Source organism: Haliotis rufescens, unplaced genomic scaffold (assembly GCF_023055435.1).
Source record: "Haliotis rufescens isolate VD_foot unplaced genomic scaffold, xgHalRufe1.0.p SCAF_3, whole genome shotgun sequence".
Lineage (NCBI taxonomy): Eukaryota > Metazoa > Mollusca > Gastropoda > Lepetellida > Haliotidae > Haliotis > Haliotis rufescens.
Window position 1 is genome coordinate 33,555,564 of NW_025964001.1, and position 26,812 is coordinate 33,582,375.

At 37.5% G+C, this 26,812-nt stretch overlaps 1 protein-coding gene across 2 annotated transcripts in view; it reads left to right on the forward strand.

Annotated features, from left to right (window-relative positions):
- The window catches only part of LOC124119871 (E3 ubiquitin-protein ligase TRIM9-like), a 199,524-nt gene that overhangs the window by 135,625 nt on the left and 37,087 nt on the right, over positions 1-26,812 (forward strand). The window contains exons 5-6 of one of the 2 annotated variants that reach the window (XM_046482539.2): positions 2,669-2,680; positions 16,529-16,668. In XM_046482539.2, coding sequence (XP_046338495.1) covers positions 2,669-2,680; positions 16,529-16,668 — 152 coding nt within the window. The remainder of the gene's footprint in view (positions 1-2,668; positions 2,681-16,528; positions 16,669-26,812) is intronic. The other variant, XM_046482545.2, reaches the window with a different exon arrangement.

Genomic DNA, 26,812 nt, shown 5'->3' on the forward strand with positions numbered 1-26,812 from the left:
CATTTCATGACCATCACAGTGAAGTTCTGTGCAGATTATTGTAACAGCATACACATATCAAATTCATTATAAGATATATGAAGAAGAAAGTAATTTTGTTTAAGTGAACTTCTATGTCCGAGTTTGTTTATTCCTTGATGTGCTAAACTGGTTTTTATTACTATGTAATAAATTTCTGGTTTCCTTGCATGTACTTTACATCTTATAAAACCCCAAAGAACCCAAAATGCATTATTATTTTATGCACATGAGACTCATAGGACACTCTGGTGCAGTGTGAGAATATTATTGTCTGTAAAAAAAATGTTCTTTTCCATGTTTGGGTCATAGGAATAATGTAATGACACATTAGTTTTAAGTATTTACAACTTTTATATTTAACAGATCACATTATTGAACAAAATAATATATCAAAGTATTTTGTATCCTGAATGCTGCTTGTATTTCCAGAACCAGCACTCCCATGTACCATCACATGCAAAAATCATCAACTTCTATTCTATCCATAGGGACTGTCACCATCGGATTTCTGATCTCGCATACCCTTGCAAAAACAATTTCTCCCTGGTCGTATTCTCTAAGGAATGACAGTATCGGTATTTTGCTCTAAACACCCTAGTGTAAAAATCATCAGGCATCTTGTATTCCTACTCCCTGTCAGCACCTAGACCCTTGTTCTAATTTATTATCTTTATCAGCGGTGCTGATCCATTCAATGTTTTCCGAAAATAGTGATTGGTTCGTTAAAAAGTCTCCCTTAAGCATACAGATAATGTTGCATAGTAGCTTCAAAAGATTGGGAATCTTGTCTTTCTTATCTTAATCACTAGAGAGAGGTTATAAGGTTCATAAGACATACTAAGCAAGTATTTAATTCAGTTCTGATATGTTATTTTCATGTTTTGAATTAGTTTACAGGACAATCTGTAGATATATGGTTATATTACACGTAGACAAGTCTGTGGAACAGCTCGGACACAGTCCCTGATTCCTGACACACTTCGGCTGGTTCCATTTCCGCCCTTCTTGAAATAACATCTCAGGACAACTTCGTTCTTTGATAAATTTCATGATGATGAGTTATCATCACTGAAAACTTTCCATGCTCTGATAATCAAGAGTTCAAAAGATCCCAAAAATAATTTCAGTCCATGTATTTTTAGGTGTCAATGTTTAAAGAAAGTTACATTTTAAGATCTGGAAAAAAGTCATTTTGAAATAACTTGAAACATATTTTAATGTTTATGGGAATATTTACATCAACTGACATGATGGTTATTTTATATACCTGCTGCAGCTAACCTTAAAAAGTTCCTAACAACTGGTTATATACAGTTGCAGATTTATCTGCACATTGAGCGAGTGCTGTGGGAGATGGTATTTGATGAACATCTACCATCTGCACTGGGTTCAGAAATACCTTGCAACATTCTCCTTACCTTTATAATGTAAACCACAAGCATCCTTTCTCCTTTATTCCAACTAAATGGCTGCTTTAGAAGCTATCTGCACAACCCATGTTTACTTTGGTGTCATAAAACTGGTTTGGTTCATTCTTCGTCTTGGTTTATTGGGAATTCTTTGTAGACAGACTGATATGGGTCTTCAGTGAATATCCTGTGATGACGTGCAAGACTTGTTCATGGGTACTTGGAAACTGTTTCACATACAAGCATTGATGGATGTGTAGATGTAATTTACATTCCTCGTGTTTTATCATTTCTGAAGAAATTGGAAGTTGGTGTACTTTGAAATACAACTATTTCACCTTCAAGAATATTGCTTTAATCTTGTGATGTTTTCTGGAGCACTCATTTGTAGGTCGATTACACTGTAGTCGGCTGTATTGTTGGTGTGTTTTTAAAACAAGCAGGTTGTAGGTTAATTTGTATTTGAGCTAGGTCAGTCTTATTATTTTTGTTCATGAACAGCTGCCAACGATAACATTCCAGGATGAAAATAAGAGCTGTTGAGGGCATAAGTAATTTTTAAGGAAAAAAATTTTAGACACTGAATTGTATTTTTGTTTTGTACATATATAAAATAAAATACTTTTTTTTGTAATTCTGCAATAATGTTGTGTTTTATCCATTTTTGATCATTAATCTATGAACATAGAAATGATACACCAAGTTGGGAAGATTGATGGCTTCCAATCTGATTGAGGGTCAGTTCATAATTACTGCTAGCCCTGACTCAAGAAAGCATTTTAGAATGGCCAAGGTTTTCATTCTCTTCCAATGAGCTATTGAATTGACTTTAGAATTTGATGTTTTTAATGGTGGTCATATCAAAATCTCTGTATATAATATATATACATTTGATTTTGTCATATCCATGTAGCATTAGAAATGTGTTTTTATTTGGTTCTAATTTTTTGAACTTATCTGTTCTACATTTTTTACATGACATTCAGAAATAATCCACACAATACAACAAACATATGCATTGTGCAATGAACAATATACAAAACCTGTGTTCTAAAACTGCACAGCTATAAATGATTGTTTGACAAAAACAAACAACATAAACCTTCCGACATTTGCATTGTGCAAGAAACAGTATGCAAAACCTATGTTCTGACAGCACAGCTATTAAATGATTGTTAGTGTATGGGGAAACAATGTTTTCTGTTTCTAATGCTATGTTCTGTATGTTCATCAAACAGATGGTATTATAGGTGAGTATGTCTTGTTGTCTTGAGATTGCAGCATCTTGCAATCCCCATCAGCTTGTATTGATATAGATGAATCCCGCTTTTGTACTTGTCATGACAGCACTAGGTGTTATACAACCCTGCTTTAGTCAGTTATTAACCAATCAGAATCTTTGTACATATTTTATCATTTTTTTAATTCCATTTCATCATTAATTGCGTTTTTGTGGACATGTTTTGAATGCTCATGATTGTTAAGCTTTAATGATTTTTGTTTTGACTTTTTGCATGGTTACGTTTTTTCATTGTACACTTTGCAATAATGTATGACGTTTTGACATATTTTAGTTTACGCTATTTCCAGTTTACAGTGCACTTCTTCCTTGTGACATATCTCAGCAACATGTTGCTTTGATCGATCGTCACCATGCAATCTACTTTGACAGTTTGCTGAAAAATCTCTTAATTAGATATTATCTATGAACACATGCACTTACAACTGTTTAAAAAAAGAGAAGGCCTGGCAATATAAACACGAGTGCTGGCAGTAAGTCATATCTGGAATGTATCGTGTCTAAATAAAGCCATCAGCACTGGAGGGAGAATGTGCATTGAGAAAAATCTTGATTAACAAAAAGACTGTGTGTTTATACTGTGTTTACATAAACATCTCTATGTGTAAAACGTACACTGATAATGTATGTCAAGTAGCGAAGAACTCTCAAGTATGAATTTATTCCTGTTGTTGAATTAATTACGACTGTATTGTGATTATTGTAGCTTGATAAGTATTGGATTTGATGTTTTGAGCATGATTTCAGGATATTTCAAGATGAGGACATTTCATACTAATTCAAATATATATCGAATTATTAATTATGAAAACACAACTTGTGTTTTTCTCAAAAAGAAACATTTTTCTCATGGTCACAGGTATTAAAGCCAGACCAATTACATTTAATGTTTTGCAGTTTTTTGAGAGGGGAGGTCAATGTACAAAGAAGAAAAGGAAAATGTTATAATAATGATAATGTCGGCTAACTGTAAATTCTTTTACATTGTTTTACTTTTGCAAAATTTGAGGTCTGTTTATTTGTATGACAGAAAAGTAAATTGATCTGGCCCTTGAAATCTAACTTTGCTCTCCCTGATTTCCATAGTGGTTGTGAAAACACAATCATTGTAGAAGGTATGGCCTGGTTGATGAATGGTTACGATATGGTGTGGTTAAGAATGGCTGATGGAGAATTAGGATAAGACAACAGAATATCTGAATTTGACCTAGGCATCTATCTAAAATATTAGCACAAGCTATCTTCACTCTATGTTAAAGCATGTGAGCAGCAGTCATAGTGCTAATCTCACTTTGTGAGAGGTGGCCCTGTTGCCAGGTCATTCAGACAGGTCTGTACAAAGAGAACTCTGTAGAGTACTCTGAGGCAAACTAACTACAGGTCATCTTATACTCATTTCAATCACTGTCAGGAGAAGAACCAAAATTACAGCCCTTGCATCAAGCTTGGAAAAAAACTACACATTACGCAAAGTACCTTGCTCTCAAATTAAGGCCTGTACATGGTAGCACACCGATGGAGTTATGTGCGTCACTGGCGCAGCAGTAGGGAAGCTGGGGACAGAATAGTAATGGCACATTTTTCATCATGAACAAGATCTAGTCAGACAATGATTAATTCCCGAATTTCTTTATTTGTTAAATCAGTTAAAATAAAACAGAAATATATCAGAAAAACAAAATGGTTTTAGTCTAAATGAAGTGATAAAGTATTGAAATAAGTATCTTATTTGCTCAAACAGCATGAAGGGTGATATGATCTCATATGCAGTGGGATGTCACACAATAACTTTTTGACCAGCTGTGTTTGTGTCAGTGGCGTAAGTAATCTTGATTCAGAACTGCTGGATGAAACAGCTGAAACCATAAGGCATAAAGGGTTTGCTTCCCTATCTTTTTATTGTAAATAGTATTAGACCGTCATCATGATGTGATTATGAACTGGAATTAAATGCATGACATCACCTTGCAATATAATTTACATGGACAAATATTAATGATGGTAACTAAAGCTAGCTTCCATCATCTTTCTTTCTCAGGGTGAATAGCTCCCTAGCTTACAGGGCAAGTTAACTCTCTTTTGTGAAAGATTCTATTTTCCTCCGTTAAATCCTACCAAGCTTCTTGTCACATTCTTCATCATAACTTCTCCGAAAGCTCCCTCTATGTCCAATCTTGTATTTTACCCAATACTTCGTAAATGACATTAGACAGCTAGGAGATAACTTTCCTCATAGATAACGCCCCTAAACTCGCCACTGTAAAGGGGATTTATTAATCGATGGTGTGTACATAGTCCATGCTGCAGCGCTGTGAAGACGCTGCACAGATAAGGTCTTCAGTTGCCGTCATTATTCCAATAGGCTAATAGAGAGGCAGAGCTAACATATAGAGCCAGGAGATATGATCAATAGATGGACAGGAGTCTCCTGGTAAACCTTTAATCGTACATGGACCAGAATGCAATAGATTGGTGGTGTCCATTAATGACTTTCAGCCACTTTTGAGAATACTGTCCTCTCATCTATAAAATGTTGTAGGGGATTTGAAGACCAGATGTGTGTTATAAAGAATTTTATTTATGCGGAAGTGATGCTGACACATATATCATTCCAAAATGTATCTAGTTAGATCAGATTTGGCAGTGTCGTTATTATTTTTGGTTAACATTCTTGCAAAAAGGGGACAAATTTTGTTTGAAGTTTTCCATGAAGTAAAGTCTCTGTTCACAGTTTGTAGATTGAAGTTAATAATATATTCATGATGTATAAAATCAGTTCTACTGCAGAGATTTTGTAGTTGTTCAAAAGAAATATCAAAGCATTTTGAAGTGTCCTGATGGCTGTTCGGTATAATTTGGCATTGGAATGGAAAGCAAAATGATAAATACATAGTCTAATGATCCCAATGTTCTCACTGGAAGCTTTGATTAAGAATATGTATCAATGTTTAGATTTTCTCTGTGCATACTGACAGTGAAACCTCTTTAAAGTGGGTGGTATTTTTTCCAGAGACATCATCAAGATGTTTCCCAGATTAGATAATCATAAAGAATAATGTTGCTTCCTATATAACTAAACGTTGCAAACAAGATTGTCCTGAAGGTGAGGTTTCATCACATAGCTAGGAAAAGTACAACCTCATTAATCCAAACTTTACATTTGCCATCAATATCACCTAGTTTAAAAGTACAGGTCATTGGTTACCATCTGTAGTTTTCAAGATGTAGGCTGAGACTATCATTGCGGGGAGTCTCTGCCAAGACGGGTATTGATTCAAGTCTCTTCATTCATTCATGCAGTTTCTTTCTTGATTACGCTGTGACGACAACAGGGTCTCATAACAAGTTTCTTGCAAGATTAGTTATTTCTTAAAATTCTTCAATAGAGATGACTATGCGTTTATATACACTAATATATAGTTCAAAAGTGAAATTAAACCTTTCATGAAAAAATATTTATGCCATGTAGACACAATCAATAACATCCCGAGTATTTCCATTCACAGCATCGATGAAGGTGTTGAGAAGTTGTTTGCATGAGTGAAGTGGTCCATTCTTGACAGGCTGATATTGTACCTGTTCAGCATTGGATGAACTGTGAACTTTAACGATCCCTTCTTCGCAATGATTTCTTGCTTGAGGGGATCATGAAAATTGATTTACATGAAATCTAGTTAAGCATCCTTTCTTGGGGACTATGGCATCCCCAATTTGAACATGTATCTGCCCTTTTTCAAAGCCCAGTAAATTGGCTCAGGTTGGTGCTTTCCCATTTATTTTTAGGGTATACACCATTTCAGAAATCACATATATCACTGGCAGAGAGAAACACTGCCTACTTTCAATGCAGGCTTTTGTCTGTTGGAGCATATGTGGCCCCGTCGTCTTGGGTGCTGCAGTTCACAGTGCTGAGTTGTGTCCCTTATATGTGCCAGGATCAAAAGGTTTTAGGTTCAAATCCTAGAATCCGCCTCATCAATATATGAGAGGTTATATAAAACATATTCTGAAAGGGAACCCTTGAGTGTTAGTATAAACTGTCAATGCAATAGGGTATAGGCAGATAGTGCTGAGAAGGTGATGAGTTTAGGAATATAGAGCTGAGAAGGAGATGAGTATAGGCAGATAGAGTTGAGAAGTGGATGAGTATAGGCAGATAGTGCTGGGAAGGGGATGAGTATAGGCAGATACAGCTGAGAAGGGGATGAGTATAGGCAGATACAGCTGTGAATGGGATGAGTATAGGCAGATACAGCTGTGAATGGGATGAGTATAGGCAGATAAAGCTGAGAAGGGGATGAGTATAGGCAGATACAGCTGAGAAGGGGATGAGTATAGGCAGATAGAGCTGTGAATGGGATGAGTATAGGCAGATAAAGCTGAGAAGGGGATGAGTATAGGCAGATAGAGCTGTGAATGGGATGAGTATAGGCAGATAAAGCTGAGAAGGGGATGAGTATAGGCAGATAAAGCTGAGAAGGGGATGAGTATAGGCAGATAAAGCTGAGAAGGGGATGAGTATAGGCAGATACAGCTGAGAAGGGGATGAGTATAGGCAGATACAGCTGTGAATGGGATGAGTATAGGCAGATACAGCTGTGAATGGGATGAGTATAGGCAGATAAAGCTGAGAAGGGGATGAGTATAGGCAGATACAGCTGAGAAGGGGATGAGTATAGGCAGATAGAGCTGTGAATGGGATGAGTATAGGCAGATAAAGCTGAGAAGGGGATGAGTATAGGCAGATAGAGCTGTGAATGGGATGAGTATAGGCAGATAAAGCTGAGAAGGGGATGAGTATAGGCAGATAAAGCTGAGAAGGGGATGAGTATAGGCAGATAAAGCTGAGAAGGGGATGAGTATAGGCAGATAAAGCTGAGAAGGGGATGAGTATAGGCAGATAAAGCTGAGAAGGGGATGAGGGATTGAATGGAGTGGGGGTGATTGTTTTATATACACTGGGATCTGTAAGAGGGACTACCCCATTCAGCACCATACCTTGTGGTTTCCAAAGTGGTAATGGCCTTTGACCTGCATCACTTGGGATTGTCTTCTGCCATCATGCTGACATGGTGTGATATGTCTGAAATGCTATTCAAAGCAGTGTTAAACTCAAGTCACTCAAGTCACTCCTGGAACTCGTATGTAGATAGGTAAACAAATATTACTCTACCCAAGTTACTTTCAGGTGTCCCATTATATACAAATTTATCTGATGAAAAGAGTTTAACATTTATTATCACATGTGATATGAAGGAAGCGTCAGATGTAAAATACCATTTGCTTCAGGATTTGATAGTTTAGCAACATTTTAGTTTGACAATGACCTCAAACCCAATGGAGATTCTGGGTTAGGATAGGTCCCCAGCGACCTATGCTTGTCATATGGGTGATCAAGTGGTGACCATAACAGCCCTGATTGTTGCTCATGATATCAATCACTGATTTATCTGGTCTAAACTACATTATTTACAGGTCCTCGTCATTTACCTGGAATATCAGTGAATGTGGCGTTAAACAACAAACAAACAATATCCTCAACATGATCTTCATATTGAACATTTTTATATAGTCTCTTGTACAGACCTTGAAACAAACATGTCCGAAAACGTAGTCTACATTACTTTGACAAGTCTGTATTTCTTCAGCTCCCTGAGAATAAAGAACCTATTTAATATTTTCATTTCAGAGACTATATGTTAGTCTACTGATAATACAGCACAGGGTCCATGCATGATATTCTGATATAGACTTTAGCCTGTGAGTTGGCTTGAGTAAGATTGATGCCTACTAAACCATTACCGCCACTAACTTCCTGTGTTGCATAGTAAAAACAAGCATGCCTGGTCATCGCTTGATAGGAATTAGGTTTTTTCTCCAGCTAAAAATAAACTCACATGATTGCATAGATAGATGGTGCACGAAGCACTCTCCTTGTCCGAAAATGCTAACGCAAGAAATAATTTCACAGGACATTACACAGAATTAGTTGTTTGCATTATTTGAAAATGTTTTGTATCAGTGACTGCTTTTAGAGTACTTCTTTGTTGAAAGTAAGTCTTATATTCTTAAAATTACTATATCCTTTTTTGAAATACTTCTTGTATTTCATGTTGTTTAAATGAATTGATTATGTGTTTCCCCAAGATCTGGAAACAAGTTTGAACCATTTCAGTTAAGTGATGATAAAAATGTCATGTAATAAAAAACACCATGACGTGAATCTATATTTCTCTCCAATGGTTATCAAATCAAGTGAGAGACAGGACCATGTTGCTAGGTTACCTCTCCAACTAATTCATTGCTTTGTCAAAAAAATGCAGCAAGTCTTGGATTGTGTTAGATCATACACTGAAATATAAACTACTGTGGTTGATAAGGAAGATTGCATCCAGTCATTATGCTAGGCTTACAGATCACATAAATTGTCAGAGAATTCTACACCCTCTGGTTCATTGTAGGTGCTGTTGGTGCATCACACAAAGAGGTCATTTGACAGCAGCAGTTTCTGTCTGTGCAGTTTCTCTGCTCCAATATGTTCTGACCTTTGTGTTTGGGCATGACAGCTTTGTCTAACATATTGGTCAGTTGCTGCATTAGAGATTTATCAATTGCATGTTAAATGATGATTCTTTTCCATCATTCAACATTTCTTCATGAACACCTGGTGTCAACCAGTTTGATTTACCATGGTTTCAATGTAATATGGAATATAGGATATTTTTCTGTGATAAGGAAGTAGTCTATGAGAAACTCTCAAATTATCGTAAAGATCAAATTATAAGTATTCAATAACAGTTCAACATTATTGCCATTTAACTTTGTACTTCTCAAAACTTTGGTGTCTTGGTGGAAAAAGTTCATGTAGTTGAGAATAAGAAAATGGAGGATCTAGTTCCAGTCAGACCTCTTGTAAAACCTAATTTCCACAGGCAACGATGCTACACACTCTAATAGTAAATCATTACTCTATTAGATTGAAGATCTATCATTATACAGCTTTTGAAATTCACTAAAAAGGGTTTGATGCAAGAAATGCTTGAAGCGATAAGAATTTAGTGGAGAGCAATTGGATATAGACATGTTCTTGTGTAGGATGAAAGGTGTTGACACGACATCGATGGACCAAGTCTGGTGAAATGGATGGATCGATGCTATCAGAGGCTGCGACATGACCATCGTGTTTGACGAATCAGATAGGCAAGATCAATACTCAATAAAACACGAGAGGGGTACTTGTCGATCTCGGGCCTGCGTTTTTCTCTCCTACTTGACAGAAGAATCTCTACTTTCCTTGGAGGGAACCTGCTGCAATGCCAGGATACATAAGTCTCCAAGAGAGCCGACTGTTCCAATCTCTGTCAAGGAACAAGTGATAGGTCAAGCAGTTTATACTATTGATGACAGGGGATCAGATAATAGCTTGAATATCAAGAATATCTCGGGTCAACAAGAACTAAGCATGTAATCTATACCTCATTTTTGTTATATAGGATTTGATATAAGGCCCGTCAAACCTCATTACCGTAAACAGTATTGCAGATAAATCTAAATTTCTTAGGCAGATAGCCTGTTATTTTGTTAATATGACCAAGACGGGTAAGATGTATATGCTGAAGGAAAGAAATAAGGGAACATTTAGAAAAAAGTAGGACAGTTGTTTGATGTAGAATTGCTTTTTTTCAACAAGATAAGTTGCTAAGTAAAATGTTTGTATCTAGGTTCATCTCTTTGTTGATTAATCCATCAGTTGCTATCTACATGCTTATTTTTGCCTATCACTATATGCTACAGATTTGATTAATAGATAAATAGACTTACATTTTCTTATGTGTGATATTAATTTAGTGATCACCAGAAGTGTCAACATTATCAGCTTGTGTTTTAATAAAATATATATTGAAAAATGTAAAGTGTTATTAAAAAGTAAATAGACAGATATTTTGCTTTTTCCTATGTTTAATATGAATAAATGATGTTTTTTGTTAAGTGATCACCCAAAGTGCATTTTCAAAATGCAAAATATATTGAAAAAACAGATGAAACGAAATCTCGCAAACTCACACAAGCTATTAAGCATGTTGTATTGAGTGTTGCAGCTTAAGCACACACAATGATAGGACTAGTCCCTGTTGAACAGCACATAAGACCAACAGCTTCTTTACATGCGCCAGTGTAATAAAATATAGCTTTGTTTTTTTCTTTGTCTGTTAGGAAATTAGATTGCAGTATAACCCACATAAAGTACACAACCCAACTGAAAGTATTTTTTCATGTGAGGATTAAAAAATTTACTGAATTGGCTTCCGGCTGAGCTTTAGAACGAACATGGTGGATATAATGACAATACGCAATCAGCAGGAAATGTTTGTTTGCGGCCCAGATAACACTTCAGAAACACCTCATCCTGAAGAAATTTCCAATTTATTGATTGAAAGAAATTTGTGAAGCATACCGATAGGAAGCTTTGTATTTCCAGTTAAAGTGAATTTGTTTTATGTTTCAGTAAATGTTGACACAAACTTGTGATCAGCATGTCCATTCTATTCTACAGATCAAAGACCGGGCATTTAACATTGGGAGATTAGTGGATGAATGTTACTTTGAAATTGTCATCTGGAATCATAATATCTATGAATATTTCCATAAATTATTGTGAGTCATGATATGCTACGTTTGAGAAGAAATAACCTAACTCTGTAATAATCGAGTTTGTTTTGATAGGCAATTTCTTCAACGTAAATATTTATTTCCTCCTGCTTCCAAGTGAAATTAATTAGCATCTTCAGTTCTGCTTATAAACTCACACAGTTCAGATCTCTATTCTGAACTAAGATCTGATATTGCATTGAATATTCTGTGCCTTGTTCCTCAATGAGGTCTTAGTCATAAGACTGTCATATGTAAGCTCGACAATCGTATATTGCTTTGGTGAATTAAGGCCCAATCCATAAAATGGTACTATCCCTTTGGCATTTATGAGTCTTTTTAAAGATTTGGGGGTTCTGACGTTCATAGAACTTGGTGCTTGGATGGTGCAGTAATCAAGGTGCTGCACCTAGTTGTGCGGAGTTATGTGCCTTAGCTGCCAGGATCCAATGAACATGCTTTCGAATCCCAATATTTACCCTTGGTCAGCCTCCTCATTGGCATCAAGTGAAAAATCATATTAATAAGTATTGTTGTTTTTCTTGTTCAATGCCACAATCAGCAATATTCCAGCGATATGACAGTGGGCTGTAAATACGCATTTCTTGACCAGACAATCCAGTGACCAATATTGTGTGTAATGCTCTATGCCATCGGGGTACAATGACATGCAATCAACCAAGTCACCGAGCCTGATCTACCAATTAGTTTTGGTTGCCTCGTACGACCAGCATAGGTTGCTGGGGGCCTATACTAACCTGAAATCCCCACAGGGTTATAAATAACCAAAGTACTGTTCAAGGTGTTATATACCCATTTCACCCACAGTGACTGCCATGATGTGCCTGGTTATGACTCTACCTGAGGTGCTTCTAACTCATGCCATTCAAGCTTTCAATTCTTGGGTTATGCAATGGTGGCTACCACTCCACTGAAATGTGTTCCTGAGACCCACCCCATCATGGTTATGTACACCACCTGTGTACCACCTTGAATTGTACCGACACAGCTACATTTCAGTTTTTCCCCTTAATTATCTTTGTTTACACAATTCCACAGGTAAGAGTATCAGGACATTGTGTACAAGAACAAGCCACTGAAGATGAATGGAAAACCAAAATTACGATGTTTTAAAGCAAAATCTCTTGAAATGTCTCTAGTCACCACTCAAATGGGTAATTGGATGTCATGTTATTAAGGAAATCTGTATTAAAGTGTTCGTCATTTTGCACTTGTTTCATGTGATAACATTTCTGAGAGCCGATGTCTGTAAGTTTCTCATTTATATTCAGTGTTCAAAATAAAAGGCAAGACAAGCGGTTCTCAAAGAATTCTCTCGAGAATATAAAAATATCTCTCTCTGAAACACAATCTAGATGAACATAAATGATACCGTGCAAAATGACTGAAAAGATGGAATTAAGGTATAAAATCAGATCCATTTCTTGTAATGAGAAGAAAAGTTGTTCCTTTGAATGGTAAAACTGATACTAGTTTTAAATGTATCTCACCTAAGAATCACCACAAATGTCAAACTCATTCAGCTGCTCTGAAGTAAGAAAAAAATGATTCCTAACTGCCACAAGCTGTGGTAATGTTGGCTGAAGGGTATAGAGCAATGTTGCATTTAAAACAGCTTTCACCCAGCCTCAACACCACCACCAATCTGGACTTGTCAGCTGAGGAAATAACATAGAAATTGCTTTTAAACACTATTGACTTATTCTACCAGGGGAAGAGTGCCTAAGTTACTGGCCAAATCTAAGCAAGGTCAATATTGTTTGAGAAAAGGAAAAGAAGAAATGACAGAAATTGAATGTGGAGAAATTTGTTTGGAAAATTCGGTGACACTCTGTCAACTCTGAGCTTTGACTAGCTGGGGATTTGACTAATGCAATTGAATATTCTGCTCTGCGGGTTGATCGATCTGTTAGGTTTGTAAATATAGATGAATTTAGTATTAGGATTGGACCTATGGCTGAAACGATGCTAAAACTAACACACTGAAATGTTCATATCAAGTTAGCATATTAATATAATGGTAGAATTCTATATAGCAAATGTAGATATAGCTGATTGAATGACAAGTAAGTTTATCCAATTTTGATTTTCTGGTTGATGAGGCTCATATTTGTAGTGAAATTTTATGAGAGTATTTAGTCATCAACTAGCTTGTACTTCAGTGAGTTAGTGAGATGAGTTAGCAAGTGAGTGAGTGGTTTTATGCTGCTTTTAGCAATTTTCCAGCAATATCATGGCAGGGTACCCAGTAATGGGCTTCATCCAGTGTACCCATGTGGGGAAACGAAACCCAGGCCTTTATCCACTATGCTTACTCCAATGTCCCAGTACTTTTATGAAGTGGTAAACTTCTAAAATCAGTATTGCTTTAGGTTTTCCTCCCTTATTATCTCACACAATATGATAATACTGAAATATTATTCAAAGTAGCATTAAACCCAACTCACTCACTCACTCACTCACTCACTCACTCACTCACTCACTCACTCACTCACTGTGAAAACTCCCATCTGTTAGTGATGCCATTGTAGTTTACAAAGGTGATGGCTTAGTGTCCGATAATGATCCTGTAGATATAAATGTTATTTTAAAATGTCCTTGCGCTCTGAGCATCTTGGTAACAACATCTTTTGCTGAACCACCTCGAGATAGGAAGTGAAACCCTCAATGTCTAAACTATATACTTCTTGCCAGGTCTAATGAAGACATTTTTACAACAAAAAATATGCCCTGCTGACAGTGATGTTCCAAGATTCCACCGTTACATTATTACATGTACAATACAGGTTATCCTCATTCAGGGCCCACTTCTTCATCAGCCTGAACGCCAGGCAGTAACGAAGTCCCATCCACCTACAAGGACATCCCTTTGCCCTGGACAACAGGATAGCTATTATACCGAGATAATCTTGTTAAAGATACGGATAAAATTCAAATAATTGCCAATTATGAGTAGTATGTCATTGAATGCAGCAACTGTTATGGAATTGGCTTTCATGCCTCTTGGATGTAGAAGTGTACAGCTATAGGCAGAGCAGTGTTTGAGAGTGGTATAGCCACAGGGCAGCTGTACCAGTTGTATAGGAGATCGATAACATAGCTTGAGCAAGTCAAACACAATCGAACATTCGAACGTGAGATCCTATCTCCCCCCAATTAGAGACAATGCAAAGTTGAGATCTTGCTATGAGGACATAGGAAGGAAGGACATAGGTTTTGTCATGTCTGCATGACATAGATCAAATAGTTTACTGGAAATGTCAACATGGCAGGTTTGGAGACGGTGATCCTTTCTGGAAGGTCACAAGACTAGACGTACAGTCATCAAAACATGTTTTGATACAATTCTTTAAAACCTTGTGACATTTAATTTCGAAACAATTGTGAAACACTTGACAGTTAAATCTATTCTTCTTCAGTAACAACCACTTTTCTCATCTATCAGAAATATCTTCGACTGATCTGAAGAGATGGTCAAATATTGACCAACATCAACATAAATTCAAATACTTTCACTATCAAGGCTGTTTAGCTTGGTTTTAGCATGTTTTCATTGTTCCTGATGGATGACAGCTCCAGCCATGTATCAACCATTAATTATCAAAGTGTTGAAACCAGGCTCAAACAAGTGATCATATGATAATGAAAGTAAAACGAGTCATATCTGAAAAAGCAATTATTTCTATGAAATACTGAAACTGTTTCAGGTTTGACATCAAATCTAAGATTAGTTATTCTCCAGATAGTTTAAAAGCGATTTGTATGTTTCCCTGTCTGGAGTTGGTTAAACCGTTTTAACCTCATGAACAACGTCATATGATAGGGCAACTGTTACAAAGTGATGCAGACATAATACCCACAGGTGGTCTCAGATTCAAAACAGATCTTGCAGCCTTAAATTTTCACAAGTAAATTCTGTGAGATCACAAAGTGCAGGGGGGTATATCTGATATTTCATGATCAGGTTTAATCCAAGCAGGAGCCATGTGGCCTGTATCAATGTTGAGAGTATAGGTTCCATGCCTGTATTTGAAGGTCAAGTGTAGAACTGTTTAGCACAACACTTGCAGTCAATCAGGCAAATTACTTCCTGTTAACACATGCTTACTAAGTCATTATGTAGGTGTTTAAAATCTGTTGAAATAATTGAAAATTTATGTTAAGTTTGGTTTTGATTTTCTCTGCAGTAGATGCTAATGTAACATGTTGATGTTCACATGGTCTTAGTTTGTAAAGCTTATGAATAATAATTGCGCACATGTGGGTAGGCTATGAATATGATTAACAAGTTATATAGCATAATAAAAACCATCACAGAAATGGAATATATATTTAAGAAGTAGGGCTTGTGCAGTGTTGTAAAATCAAGATGGTTTTGACATTTGTTTTAAAATTAAATTGTTTTGATGTTCAAATAGCCACGTTTGATGTTCTACAACCAGGGATTTACCAAGGGGTCTTTCCATTTGTGAATCCTGGAGACTTTGTCATGCTTTTGGGCTCCAAACATGCACATCCCATTGTGACCACTGTACAAGCAGCAAAGAAATCATAAATAATGTGGGAAGTCGTTTATTAAGTATGGATCGGATTTTCCTTGTTTGAAACTAAATTTAGCGATTGATTTAAGAAACTTGGCATTGACAGTAAAATTTGTTTGCATGCTCCCAGTGCTGCAATTTAAATCATGAAGAAAGAACAAAAAAGTGTGTATTCATGAAAAATAATACACAAGGGCTCAAAGTGCTGGAGGGCTCTATTTTCATGAATACCCACTTTTGAGGTCTTTCTTGGACATAAATAATTCATCGTTGACGAGAAGCCAATGCGCAAACACAACCAACTACACCTGTGTCAAATAAAACAGGCAGTTGTATGTGCAGTTCCAGTTCCACATGTGGTACAAAACTGGATGCACTTGGTGAACAAATCACTTGGAGAATCGCAGTTGCAATGGAATAGCTTATGTTGGTAGTTGGTTCCAGCTATTTGGATGAAATTGTTCATGGGAAATAATACATGGTTAGAACAATAGATTGATGCAATAAGAATTATTTGGGATTAATGGCCAACATTTTCATCCTATGATGTCAGATGATGATATGTTCTACTGCTGTCTCTCCCACAGCACCAGGTCAGCCTTTCATCATCCCAGAAGAATGCAGTGCAGAGAACAACAGTGTCACCATCGCTTGGCAACCGTATCCAAGCAGTGTCGTAGAGGCCTATACTCTAGAATTAGATGACGGAAATGGTGGAGATTTTCGGGTGAGTTTCATAGTTTCAGATCTTTAAAGCAGTTAAGTGAAAGTATGAGGATCCTTTTGGATATGGTGCTTTTGTATTGTTATAATGATTCCTAGTCTAATGTTGCTATATTAATTGAGTTAATGCTCTTGTAATGCTGAAGTAGCATACGTGCAGTCATTGTGGTCTGCTTAAATGGGAGCAAAGGCTGAAACAAACAAGACGTTTGTAATCTTAAATATTATGCTACATAAGGGGACGATGCCCACAATAATTATTAATAATACACTTATATAGCACCAGATTCCACACAGACATATATCTACCCTGGTCATAGCACAAGATTTCACTCAGACATAGCACTAGCTTTGTCAAAGGATTTTTGCATTCTCAGCTCCATGGGGATTATGCAGCCCATGTTGCCTGTTTGGTACTTCTATTGTATCACAGTACAACCTCAGCCTACCAGGAACCTAATTATTGCTGGGTAAATTGTAAAAAATGTCAAACAATCTCTTGTCTAAGAGTCACCTCATTTAACAACACTCACTCACTCACATACTCACTTCTGTGCTTTCTCTTTAGACATATCAACATGTGATGTTCATCATGAATAGATTTTGTTTTGTGTCGATAGCTTTGGCATACAGAAATCTTTATTTGTAGATCTTCAGGGAATCTATTTGTAAGAGGAAACAAATGGCAAATCTAATCTTTTAAAAGTGTACGTAATTATGTGTGAAAATTCAGGTTTTGTGCCAGATAATATAATTTAAGGTTGGAAATCAATAAGTAGCTGAACCATTAATACAATTTTGGGATGTTTGGAAGTTTTGATAAAAACCTGCGCATGACTGGATGAACTCTCGATCAGTAGCAGGACATGATAGCAGTAGTCTTCATAGAGACTCCTATACAACAAACAGTAGCAGGACATAGTTTTATAGAAAGGAAATAGCTGGCCTGTGTTGTGTGAGGTAGGGTGGATAGCGGGCCTATATTGTATAAGGAAGAGTGGGTAGCTGGCTTATGTTGTGTGAGGTAGAGTTGGTAGCTGGCTTATGTTGTGTGAGGTAGAGTGGGTAGCTGGCCTGTGTTGTGTGAGGTAGGGCGGATAGCGGGCCTATATTGTATAAGGTAGAGTGGGTAGCTGGCTTATGTTGTGTGAGGTAGAGTTGGTAGCTGGCTTATGCTGTGTGAGGTAGAGTGGGTAGCTGGCTTATGTTGTGTGAGGTAGAGTGGCTAGCCTGCTTATGTTGTGTGAGGAAAAGTGGGTAGCTGGCCTATGTTGTATGAGGTATGGTGGATAGCTGGCCTATATTGTATAAGGTAGAGTGTGTAGCTGGCCTATGTTGTATGAGGTATGGTGGATAGTTGGCCTATATTGTATAAGGTAGAGTGGGTAGCTGGCCTATGTTGTGAGAGGTAGGGCGGATAGCGGGCCTATATTGTATAAGGTAGAGTGGGTAGCTGGCCTATGTTGTATGAGGTATGGTGGATAGTTGGCCTATATTGTATAAGGTAGAGTGGGAAGCTGGCCTATGTTGTATGAGGTATGGTGGATAGTTGGCCTATATTGTATAAGGTAGAGTGGGTAGCTGGCCTATGTTGTGAGAGGTAGGGCGGATAGCGGGCCTATATTGTATAAGGTAGAGTGGGTAGCTGGCCTATGTTGTATGAGGTATGGTGGATAGTTGGCCTATATTGTATAAGGTAGAGTGGATAGCTGGCCTGTGTTGTGTGAGGTAGGGTGGATAGCTGGCCTATATTGTGCCTACATCTGCTGTAGAAGTAGATAAAGTAAACCTTTATTATTGTAAAGATGTGGTGGTGATGCTCAAGTGCCATGGTATGATCCAGATTGTTCTGTCCCTCTGGTAATACTTTGTGTCACACTGTAAAGGAGTGAGTGAGTTGGCTTTTATGCCACTTTTAGCATGGTGAGCAATTGCTTCCCCCACTAGTCTTAGCCACCATCCCTCACAGTAAAGAGATTATGGAGTCTATTGAAAGATGAATGGAGGAACAGTACTTTGTGATGTTTAATCCGGTATTTTTAATAATCGTAAGATTTTGCAGGGAATGGAGGTTCAAATATTCAACATATTGCAAAAACAATCATAGCAATGCTGTGTGAATGGAAATATTGAAAGAGAATACAGAAGACCTATGGATCTGTACAAATAACTGTAGTTCTGTAATGACATTACCAGCATGAATGAATCACCGACTTCTGTGAAAACACTACTAAAATATTTATCCCAGTTAAGGGCAGGAAGGTGAGAAGAAATGTCCCTAATTATGGATATGCAAAACACGATGTTGATGTCAATGAGTGGATGTCCTACAAGTGTGAGATGAACAGACCCCCCTCTGGGGTCATTGGTGGACTATAAATAATTGATGAAGAAACAGCAAGTGGTACTATACCAACTCACACTTCCAGGATTCATCTTTGATGGTGGTAGAGCCATCTCAATTAATGTGTCACAGAAAAAAAGTGTTTGCCTATAGAAACTGTTGATCTTGTACTCAGCTTTTCAGGGTGGTAGAGTGCAGGCACCACAGCTCTGGCAAATGCAGTGCCTTGATTGCCTTGTGCTAATTGTTATACACTGAATATCATAAAAAGGCAAAATATCATGAGACAAAAATACATGTTTTCTTAGAGTCAGAAATCAATGTTTATGTTGAAGTACAATTAACCTTTCACATCAGCCAACACACTGAAACACCCATAGAATCTTTCACACTGATGGTGGCGTTTGTTTGGGTAACTACTGACAATGTGATCAACATTACTTCACCCACTCACAATCAACACCTACTCTGATGGTGGCTTTTCCTACTGTAAACCTTCCAGCCCCACTCCGCTTATCACAATTACCCAATCACCTTCCATTATGATGGTGAGTTTCACTAATCCACAATCCTTTTATCACAATCACCTCCCATTCTGATGGCGACGTTTCCTACAGTAAACCTTCTGTTTCACTTCATCCACAATCCTCCATCACAATCCTCCATAACAGTCACCCAATCACCTCCTGTCCTGATGGTGATGTTTCCTACAGTAACCCTCTATCCACTTCATCCTCAATCCTCCCCCTCAGTCCTCCATCACAATCCTTCATAACAATCACCTAATCACCTTCCATTCTGATGGTGACGTTTCCTACTATAAACCCTCCATCCACTTCATCCACAATCCTCCCCCCACTATCCTCGATCACAATCCTCCCCCCCACAATCCTTCATTACAGTCCTGCCCCAATATCCTCCATTACAATCCTCCCCCCACAATCCTCCCCCACTATCCTCCATCACAATCCTCCCCCACTATGCTTCATCACAATCCTCCCTCCACTATCCTCCATCACAATCCTCCTCCCACTATCCTCCATCACAATCCTCCCCCACTATCATCCATTACAAGCCTCCCCCCACAATCCTCCATCACAATCCTCCCCCTCCCCCACTATCCTCCATCACAATCCTACCCCCACTATCCTCCATTACAATCCTCCCCCACTATCCTCCATCACAATCCTACCCCCACTATCCTCCCCCCCACAATCCTCCCCCACTATCCACCATTACAATCCTCCCCCCACAATCCTCCTCACAATCCTCCCCTTCCCCCCACTATCCTCCATCACAATCCTACCCCCACTATCCTCCATCACAATCCTCCCCCCACTATCCTCCATCACAATCCCCTCCCACTTTAATCATGGGTGACTCTTCTCATTATCGTCAGCCAACCACTTTGTCTACACAGCCCACCACATGACCTAATGTAATCTTTCTCCTTCGTTATATAGGGGCTGTTCCTGCCTGCAGACTTAATTGTATTTCTTCAAATTAACATGTTTTTTTAAGAAGTTAGATCCCTGGTCGCTGGCTATGGCTGAGGAAGTGACTGCCTCTGTGCAGGTGTTTGTTTGTGCAGTACGTTGATTATCTTGATTAGCTGATGGCTGCAGGAACAAATATAGAGAAACGAGTAATCAGGACATTTAGCTGGGTCATCAGATTGTGCACAGAGCTTTGCCATGAGATTGTCACTTGGCTGTGCCATGAGATTGTCACAGAGCTTTGCCATGAGATTGTCACTAAGCTGTGCCTGGTGATTGTCACTTGGCTGTGCCATGAGATTGTCACTTGGCTGTGCGATGATATTGTCACTTGGCTGTGCCTTGAGATTGACACTTGGCTGTGCCTTGAGATTGTCACTTGGCTGTGCCATGAGATTGTCACAGAGCTGTGCCTGATGATTGTCACTTGGCTGTGCCATGAGATTGTCACTTAGCTGTGCCTTGAGATTGTCACTTGGCTGTGCCATGAGATCGTCACTTGGCTGTGCCATGAGATCATCACTTGGCTGTGCCTTGAGATCGTCACTTGGCTGTGCCATGAGATCGTCACTTGGCTGTGCCATGAGATCGTCACTTGGCTGTGCCATGAGACCGTCACTTTGCTGTGCCATGAGATCGTCACTTGGCTGTGCCATGAGATTGTCACTTGGCTGTGCCATGAGATTGACCTCTGGCCTGCCTGCACCTGGTCTGAATTCAGGAGGTTGCTGTGGTATTTCTAGAATATCGCCATGTACCTGAATCGAACCGCAATATTCCCTTAATCTGTATATTCATATAAATATTTCTGCATCATATCCCAGCAAAAATAAAGACAAATATTTCCCACCACCACACTGAAGTCAATATATAGAAAGTACCATGTAAAATAATTACTAGCTCCCATTGATAATTTGTGAGATTATTAATGCAAATTCCAACAAATTAATCAAATAGAGGTAATGAAGAAAGAATGATAAATGTGAAACAACAATCGGGATGAGAAAAAGAACAATTGCTTGAAGTGATCATGTGACTTGTCTTTAGCGAGACATGTGCTGTGTACGACCCCGTCGGTGTCGGGGGATTACCACGGCAGACACAGATACTGGAGGCTGCTGGGACACCCCTATCAATCAGTGTTGTGTAATCCTTCGATACCAATAACCGGCGTTTGTGCCTCTTTCAACATGGTGGTGGGGAAAGTGCACCTCATGGATTACAGCTATCTCCTGCGTTTACATCCCGATCATATCTGTTGTTGTGATAAAAAATGACAAACGTCCCTTAGAGAAATCCATGAAACTGATAAATCTGCCCATTCTCTGATCTCTGACATTAAAAAAAGTTGTTTTCTGAAATGATGGATCTTTGTGCAGGATGCGAATTAATGTCATGACTCAAAACTTGTACGATAATTGTTAAAGCTGTTTTTAAATGAAAGCTGTTTTAGTATCAGGTGCATCCCATAATGCAACAGTGCGGAGTTGTATGCCATCAAATGTTATGATGAGTGGTTGGAGCTGGCATAAGAGCTTGTAAACTCCGTCAAGCATTTCTCAGTTAAAAAAAGTAAATTAAATCTTGAAAAAGTTGTCCTTTTAAGCGCATGAATGCTGTCTTGGCAAATGATGCTGATCACTGAGTTTTAGCCCCTGAATGTTGCTTGCCATGTTTTTCTGGCACAAAACTTGAGAAAAGACAAAGGTGTTACTTTCATTTATTCTAAATGAATTACATCCTTTGACTTTGAATGAAATTTAGAGTCAGTTAATTTTTTTCATGTCACAAATGTTTTCAAATTTTCAGACAAACAGTTAAATCTACAGGGATATTCATTTTCATAACAGTTAAAACAACTAGACAAAAACACAATTCATCAAGTACAGTAAAGAATTCTACAGGGGAAACTAAAAACGTAATCCCTTCATAGTGAAGCATAAGTTCTAATGAATTGAGCATAAATAATATAACTGATAATGTTCTTTGTGGTGTGCCCTGTGTGCTAGAGACAATCTAAAGAAGGAGTTTGTACAGCAGCCTGTTTAGGATGTGACTGACGATGACACGTGGAGAAGATGTTGTCTGCCGTCACAGTCCATCCAGCAAGGAACCATTCATCACCCCTGGCTGTCAAGGCGACATTACTGTAGTCCCTGAATCTGTCATGCTTGTTACAAACAGTGTACCAAAATGGCCACCACACTGAACAAGATTTTCAGTTCAACATTTTCCTCAATGTTATGTTGACCAAAGCAGTTGTTCACTCAGAAATGCATTCAATAAAGCTAAGATATCAAAACCAGTGCATTATCCCAAATATCAACAAGGGTCCACTTTCAAAGCAACTTTCTTCATTTTGACTGCTTGGTCACTGGGTTGAAACTGAGTTTCCATTACTGATATTCCTTGTAATCTAATCTCAAGGGTACCAAACTGCATAAGACAAAACTCCCTGCAATTTCTGTTTCACTACATTTTCACTTGATTCAAAGATTTTGAACTTCTTTAATGAATATAAAAAAATTATCCTTAATAAATGGGTCCAAAGAACATTTATTCCAATTCAGTCGCATAAAAAGTCGGCAAATCTTGAATGCTTGATTTGGAAATTGATTGATTTGAGTTTTTGTTCCCTGATAAAGTCATCTTTAGCTCCCTCAAGGGTAAAGAGACATTGATGAAGACACAGAAAAAAGTATGTTTCAACATTTGGAATGATGTTGATTTATTATGAAGAATATATGAAGAATATTACCAAGAAATAAGATAAAACTCTATATTTAATGTATGTTATTTGAATTTCATTAAGAGGCACCTACTATACTGAAACAACATAAAATATACAAGCTTACAATAAAATTTCATACTCTTAAAAAATAAAGATTAAATTAAATGATCCATACCAAGAAATAGCTTTTCCGAACCTCGTAACATTTTTGTTTCAAAATATATTGCATCATATCTTTCTGTGCACCTTCAGCAATAGACAGAGGAATAAATGTCAGGCCGCTAAGGATAAGAAGTATGGGTGCGTTTAGGTTAAGTGCTGTGATGGAGTTGTCTGGAGCCTCCTTACAGTGGCACAAGGCAGACTTTTGTGACTGCTAAAGTCAGTACTATCACACATGTGATAAGAAGTCACTGGTGGTCCATCTCCAGGCACCGATTTCCTTACCTTTCCCCATTATGCTGATGCTATCTCTGAGAAGTTGTCATAAATTTGGACATTTTAGACTGAATGATCTGATGTTTTTTTGCCCTTGAAGAAGTTAAGCTAGAATTTGTCACTGTTTGATAAGGAAGATGATGGAAGGAGTGTTGTGTTACTGCTATGTTAACCACATTTGCCAAGTATTATTTAATATCATTCAAAAAGATTACACATAGAATGTCTTATAGAACTAATAAAAGAAATTCACAAAATCATTTATTGATCCAGGTTTGCTTGAAAACTTGGTTTAAATATGAATTATCCTGTGTGTACAAGTTTACTCTCAAAGACTTCAAGCTTAGGCATCATTTTTGATAGGCTGTCATGGCTTGAATAGTGCAGATTGTATTACAAAATATATCCACTCACTCACTCCGTTGTACACCGCCTGAGGTTTTGTCTCAGCTTCCTCCGTCTCAATATTTGTATGACCAGATGTAAGTAGATGGATAACCTTATGTGGCTGTCATCTTTTGTTTCACAATACACATAGAGTACCTCAGTGAAGGTGAGCTCCAGTACCATGTACTGTCTGTTAAGTTTCAGTAATCTATAACTCTTTTTCTCTGGTGTTACTAAAGAACTCTTTGGGACAACGTTTTGCATCGTTCATTGTATAAGTGACAGGCTATCACATAGTGCATAAATTAGAATTAAGTTTCAGAGCACCAAGGGTTTTATAATTGACAGGCCTTGCTCAGCCATGAGGGACAAAGAATCTAATTGATACCAAAAACGACTCATTAAAAGGAATTTATTAAGGGCCCTGTGACCTTTTAATTTTATGATGAAATGGGTAGCACCCTTTTTGTTTATAACAAGGAAAAGACAATACGGTAGAAGACATGGGATCCTACTCTCTCCATTTTATGTGCACTGTTACGTTTGATTTAACATTAGGTCTAACTCCAAATTATGGAATGTTGTTTGCATGGTTGATTCAACTCCATATACGTACATTTGGTTGAATGAAAAAACATGGAGGTAATTATATGAAAACATTGTACAAGCAGTTCATTTTAATTTCAAATTATTATCCTAGTTTCAGTTTTATCTGTTTGACATTTCGGGATGTCAGTTGTTGGCGTTATCATAACATTCAGATAAAATTCTTTTATCTATTTTTTTGTGTGCATCAGATCAGATTGTAATCTCAATATTTCTTCTTAATCAAAAGGATGAGTTATGACAGCTGACACAGGCAAATTATGATTTAAAAATTCTACATTAAACTTGTCATCAGGCTTTATCCAATAATCATGTGAATAATTAAAATTGTGAATGAGCGAATAACTCTCAATCAGGTGCCAAAGTGGCATTGATGGGACAAAACTGTAGTCTGAGTGCGTGGTCTTGTCAGTCCACTTTAATTTGCATATTGTCTTGGGTCGTGGACAAAGACAAGCGACTTAACAAGTTCAGAGAATATTAGGTCTGAGTCTCAATGTAGAATTTCTTCCAGTTGAGGAATATTGTTCAAAGAAGTAATTTTTTGGGCAAATCCGGAAAACAAAGAACTTTGTGGGGATTTTTTCCATTGTTCATGGCTTAACAATTCCACCCTGTTTTTCCAGAATGATTTTCATTGATTTTTGCCCTCCATTTGAAATTATTTCATTGTCCATTATTAAAGTATTGTTTGTGGTCATCAGATGTTATTTCAAGGTGGGGTTTTGCTGCCGAGCAATCATTAAAGTATATTTTTATTAGAAATTGTTTTGTAGAGTACATTTTACACTGTTGTTGAAAGTGACACTAAAACAACAATTTGTCAATTAGTTTCTAGCCAGAAGAGAGATCACTTGCCATAATCTTTATCTATATGCAAATAATTGCAAGTCTATAGACTTGACAAACTATTTCTACAACTAAACAATGTGAAACATTAATGCTGTAATGATGGTTGAAATCTTTCCTTTGACACTGTCAAATCTAATCGAGTCTGACATTGCTGAGAAAAACAGACCCTGAAATTAAATTGTTAAGAATTTAGAGGGTCACTCAGTGTATTAAAGACCCTTAGTCAGATCTGGCACCAATTAGGGTCATCCAGTGCAAGTGTCATCAGTCCAGGCAAGAAATGGGGCATCATGGCACCATATTTCAGCCTTCGTTAATACAAATACACTCAATGTACAGGTGATTAAAACACAAGTTTTAAAGAGTGTAATTTCGATTGATCAGAGTAGATGGTCACAACCCCAAGAGTTCTGATGGTGGGAATGAGCAGGTGGAGGTCAATAGGTTATAATTACTCTTTTCTCTCTATCCAATTTGCAGAGGTTGTTTTGTTAAATCCCTATTTAAACTCTGGATATCACACTGGGATGACAAAAGCTTGCATTGTATATTGATTGCTAGGTTGATAATGATTTGGTAAACATATTGTTCTGGTGTTTCTGTTTTTTATGTTAGATTCTAGCTCGGTCCATTCGATTAGAAAGTTGTGATGACCAATCTATGCGAACATGCAGTTGGAATTAAATGTTACACTGACAGTTCTGTAGGAATGTGCATTGAAAAAGATATCATTCTTTATGAACTTTTTGACCATATTGTTAAGACCTTTTAGGGTATCTTTCTGTAGGAATATATGATATTGAAACAGCTTGTGGGACCATTCTGTTGGAATATATGCTATTGAAACTGTAGGACCAGTCTGTAGGAATATATGATATTGAATCAGCTATTGGGACCAGTCTGTAGGAATATATGCTATTGAAACAGTAGGACCAGTCTGTAGGAATATATGCTATTGAATCAGCTATTAGGACCAGTCTGTAGGAATATATGCTATTGAATAAGCTATATGGGAGGACTAATCTGTAGCTGACATGGAACAAGTTATGGCGACCATTTTGTACAAACTTTTTTTGTGTAAGGTTGAGGCGTGTGTAATACATAAATTGCAAGTTATTCCATGGCATTTGATAGGCTTAAGAAACAATTTTTTAAAGAGTTAATGTTCCCATAAACCTAAAACAAATAGGTTAAGCCCACTAGTGGTCTACTGTTTTCTGATTGGCTGATAATAGTGTGGGTGTTGCTTGTTTTGCATTATTGTGCTGAACGATGTCACTGATTTCTAAGTTTT